The following is a 4,039-nucleotide window of genomic DNA, read 5'->3' as shown; positions in this document are numbered from 1 at the left end:
CTGCACTTGTTTTTCGACCTTCCATTGGTACGACTGTGTCTCTGTTTAATTATTGATCTCCATTAAAATCATACATAAAATTATACATATGGGAATGTTAAATATCTTGTATCTTCATCAGTGATTTCAACGGTGCGGGAGCCAATACCGGGCTGGAGTGGTAAACTAAATGGACCAATGGCAGGATATGCTGCAACAAGTGCAGGTATTGTTCATAGTATGTGGTACAAAGGGAATCCTATTGATTTCGTTCCTGTTGACATGTCTGTCAACGGAATCCTTGCTGCCATTTGGGATACCACTGAAAATAGGTAAGTTATCTATGAGAATTAACGTCCTACAATTTGGACGTTGTATAATAAAAATTAAATCTCTACTTTCGTCCTGCAGAAAAAGCAATGAAGCTGTAGTATACAATTACGCTACCAGCACGGTACAACCTATAACGTTGAGACGTTTAAAAGTCATAATCGACCCTATTAGAGATGCGACACCGACAAAGAAGATGGTGTGGGCATGTTTTGTGTTCTTCATTAATAATTATTACGTGTGGCAGTTTTCAAACATCTTTCTGCATCTCATTCCGGCTATTCTGGTTGACTTGATTCTTTCTGTGCAAGGCAGAAAACCTTTGTAAGTATCAAGTTAAATTAGGGTGTAATGAAGTTCGTTAAGATTGTTAATAGTTTTTTTTAATCTTTTCAGTGTCGTATCGTCTTACTTTAAAGTCAACAAATATTATAATGTCATATATTACTTCTGGAATCGAGAATGGAAAATTTCCGTTAAAGAAATGTCGAAGACCTGGGATCAGATGAGTCCGGTGGATCGTGAATTATTCTATTGCGATTTGCGAGACTTGGATTGGAGCGAATGGTCGACCAACTTTTGGCCAGGACTGCGAGTACATAGCTTAAAGGACCCTCTGGACACTGTTCCAGCAGCGAAAATTAAACAGCGTAAACTTAAAATTGTTAATTATGTCTTAATGGGCATACTGATGCTGCTCATATATTACGGTCTTCAAAAACTGTTAGGATCATTCATAAGCATATTTTACTAATTTCTCTTATTCTGCACCAACTCCAACGAATATCCAAGAATACAGAAATTGTTATAAAATCAATCCCATGTTTGTTATCTTTCTGTCATGCTCGAACCCATGTTGAATCGGTCTACAAGTGCGAGAATAAAGTGACTGTCGCAATGAAATTAATTATCATACAGATTGGTTGACATCTGACCTGTTGATTTATTCCTACACAGTACTTGCATGTTTAACCCTATGAATAGTACGAAGATACAGTTATGTGATAGCATTTCATGTTGGCACTCTAAAATCTGATTGCTCAAAGATTTATTGGAGCATGGTCATTAACAGTGCAAATCTAGTTCATTATCATTCAATGTGCGTAGATATTCAAATTGCCGTTCTAGAAACAATAGATCAGAATTGCCGGACATTTCTCAATGGAAAGCCTTCTGAGTTCTTTAATATGTGAACTAAAGTGCGGAACGTTTCAGCTAAACAGAAATCAATAGAAAAAAATTAGATTGATTAAATATCATCTCAAGTCCACAGTACATGTAACTTTAATCCTTTCTATACATTAATTTTCTTTATTCGATTCAATTGAATCGCATGCACATATCTTTCAGTGCAGAAACATAGGAATTAGGGATGGAATTGGATAGTAAAGTTGAAAAATGAATTAAGGCACTGTTATATATAGAATAATACTCTTTATTGTTTTGATAGTTGTTGTTGTCCATATTGTGTTGTTTTTCCAGTATTCGTACTGCATCTGCTGGTATTTTGGTAAAACGGTACGTGATACAACTCCTCAGCGCATTTCAAACAACGTCCAACCACTCGTGCGCATAACATACAGTTAAGACCGCTACGACGACTAGAGTAATTGTAATTCGCGTGATTGTGATTCGAAAAAAATTATTAACAGGTGAAACGGACTTGATCAAAGTGGTCAAATTAAAAGTTAGAAATTCATGGGAAACGAATTCTTACAATAATGGAGACTACAAGGATTTGCGTATTGTTAAGTATTTTCATTAAACTTTTATCTCGACGCGGTCATAATGTAAAATACGGTTGTCGAGTGATCGTGACGTGCCCTAAGAGGATACTCCGTGCATCTTAAAACTTTTCTATTCTCTATTTAAGGTTCGCGCAGTTCCTCGAACGAACCAATGGCATTCCCGATGACGACGCCGTAACGTCAGAGACGCGCATGCGCAATCATTATTTCATACGAAGGATTGAATTTGAGATAGAAAAAAAGGAAATAAGATTTCTGTCGCAGCATTTTTTCACTGCAATCTATTATAAGAGTATTCTACAAACAGGTATGACCAGAGAGTATAATTTAAGAAAAAACAAGTAACGCCTTTCGTTCGCTCGAAGCACATGACGCTAATTCGATGCAATTTCTTTTAACTCTGTCTTTCTGTAACCTTTCGTCTTCTGCACTACTATTTACAATGTACAGTGTTTCTTTATTCCTGCCCTAGGGTTTCCGGCGACAGTGGGGCTCGCTCGATTTCCGGTCGTCCTCTCGCTCCCAATTGCAGTTAAAATGCATAAAGAGAATGGAAAGACGAAAGACTTGTTGGCTCACGGTGAGAAACCAACTAAGAAACGTTTCAACGTCCGAACAATTTTTACTGAGCCTATGAGTATAATTGGGCCAGTGGTGCACTTCGGTTAAATCCAAATAATGGCTAACTAATTCTTGGTTAGATATAATAGGAACTTAATCGTACACAGTCACACCAGCCCATTGCTTTGAATACGATTGTGCCGGATTGATTTGATCATAGTGACAGAATCCGTCAAAGAGAATGGCACGAATTTGTATGTAGATAAAATACTTAAAAAAAAAAGAAACAAAAAAAAACAAAAGATTTAAAAATAATAACGGAACGTAGAAATTGATATTGGAATGAGAAAGAATACAAAAGAAAATAGCGAGTAGTAAAGAAAATATATATAATTTATAAAATTCATAAACGATCCTGATCGGTTCTGTCCCTCGAAAAAATCTACACCGTGATGCCGTATACGTAATAAGAAAAAAAATCTCTTGTTTTTCGGACAGTGAACAGAAGAAAGAATGATATAACAATTGGACACGCTGCGTTCGCCCATAAAACGGAGCGAGCCCTTACAGCCGCCTTGTATCACTTACCAAGGTAAATATATATATATATGTATATATATATATATATATATAATAATCTTATACTTCTCGTTTATATATAATATATAATAATATCTTATGTATATTTCATTTTATACCTATTCTCATTATTTAAACGTACTTTGCGTACTATGTATACTATTTACAAGGTTCTTTTGTAGTCACCAAATACCCTCGCGCGCGAATGTCCGGCGGCATCGTGTGGCCGATGACGCGACGGATGATCATTCTCACTCGCCACGTATGTCCTATATGTTACATATAGCGTTTAAATATTATTTCACTTTTTCTCTCTTTGTGCCAATTTTTTGTTGTGGAGGATCGCATAAGTATGCAGAGTGTCCCCGGAGTATGCCTTATCGGGATGAGGCATCGCGTGCGACCAGTGTCTGAGTATTGCTAGGCATTTAAGAGCTATTCATGTCTTTATCGTGGGATATCGTTATTTATTTCATTATAGTTTTCTTTAAGTATCTCCTTGGTGGCACGGGACGCCTCTCCCTGGCAAGGATGGACCCGGTGCATTAATTAGCGCGAACTGGCAGCGGGCGCGCTGGACGAAATTTATGCGAATAAAATCTATTGGGCACGCGGCCAATTCGCGCGTCAGCTTTGCAGCTCTATTGGAAGAAAAACAACAACAGTTTAAACGTACTGTAATCACCACGTGTATACATGTATATATGCCATATATGCGTTTATGTCATATATCTATATATATACGCATATATATTCCTTTCGCGTTGCTAAAAGTAATATTGCTCGTCATTTCGTGTAAAAAAAAAAAGTGGGACGGGGAAATAAAATGGGGTGGACGAACC

General features: G+C 37.0%; 2 protein-coding genes across 2 annotated transcripts in view; one reads left to right on the top strand and one right to left on the bottom strand.

Moving 5' to 3' along the window:
- Positions 1-1,216, top strand: LOC107265827 (fatty acyl-CoA reductase 1; the record flags this gene model as incomplete). The annotated part of the gene is given in 4 exon segments (XM_015735685.1): positions 1-27; positions 122-311; positions 391-633; positions 706-1,216. Coding segments are annotated over 4 exon segments (818 nt in total), but the record flags the coding sequence as incomplete, so codon positions are not given.
- Positions 1,217-1,723: 507 nt separating this feature from the next.
- Positions 1,724-4,039, bottom strand: part of LOC107265828 — a gene marked incomplete in the record, with an annotated part of 32,088 nt that continues 29,772 nt past the window's right edge. The window contains 1 exon segment of the mRNA XM_015735687.2: positions 1,724-3,993.

The sequence above is a fragment of the Cephus cinctus genome, unplaced genomic scaffold (assembly GCF_000341935.2).
Source record: "Cephus cinctus unplaced genomic scaffold, Ccin1 Ccin1_scaffold0240, whole genome shotgun sequence".
Taxonomy (NCBI): domain Eukaryota; kingdom Metazoa; phylum Arthropoda; class Insecta; order Hymenoptera; family Cephidae; genus Cephus; species Cephus cinctus.
The sequence above is the reverse complement of the archived record's forward strand: the minus strand, read 5'-3'. Positions and strand labels throughout refer to the sequence as shown.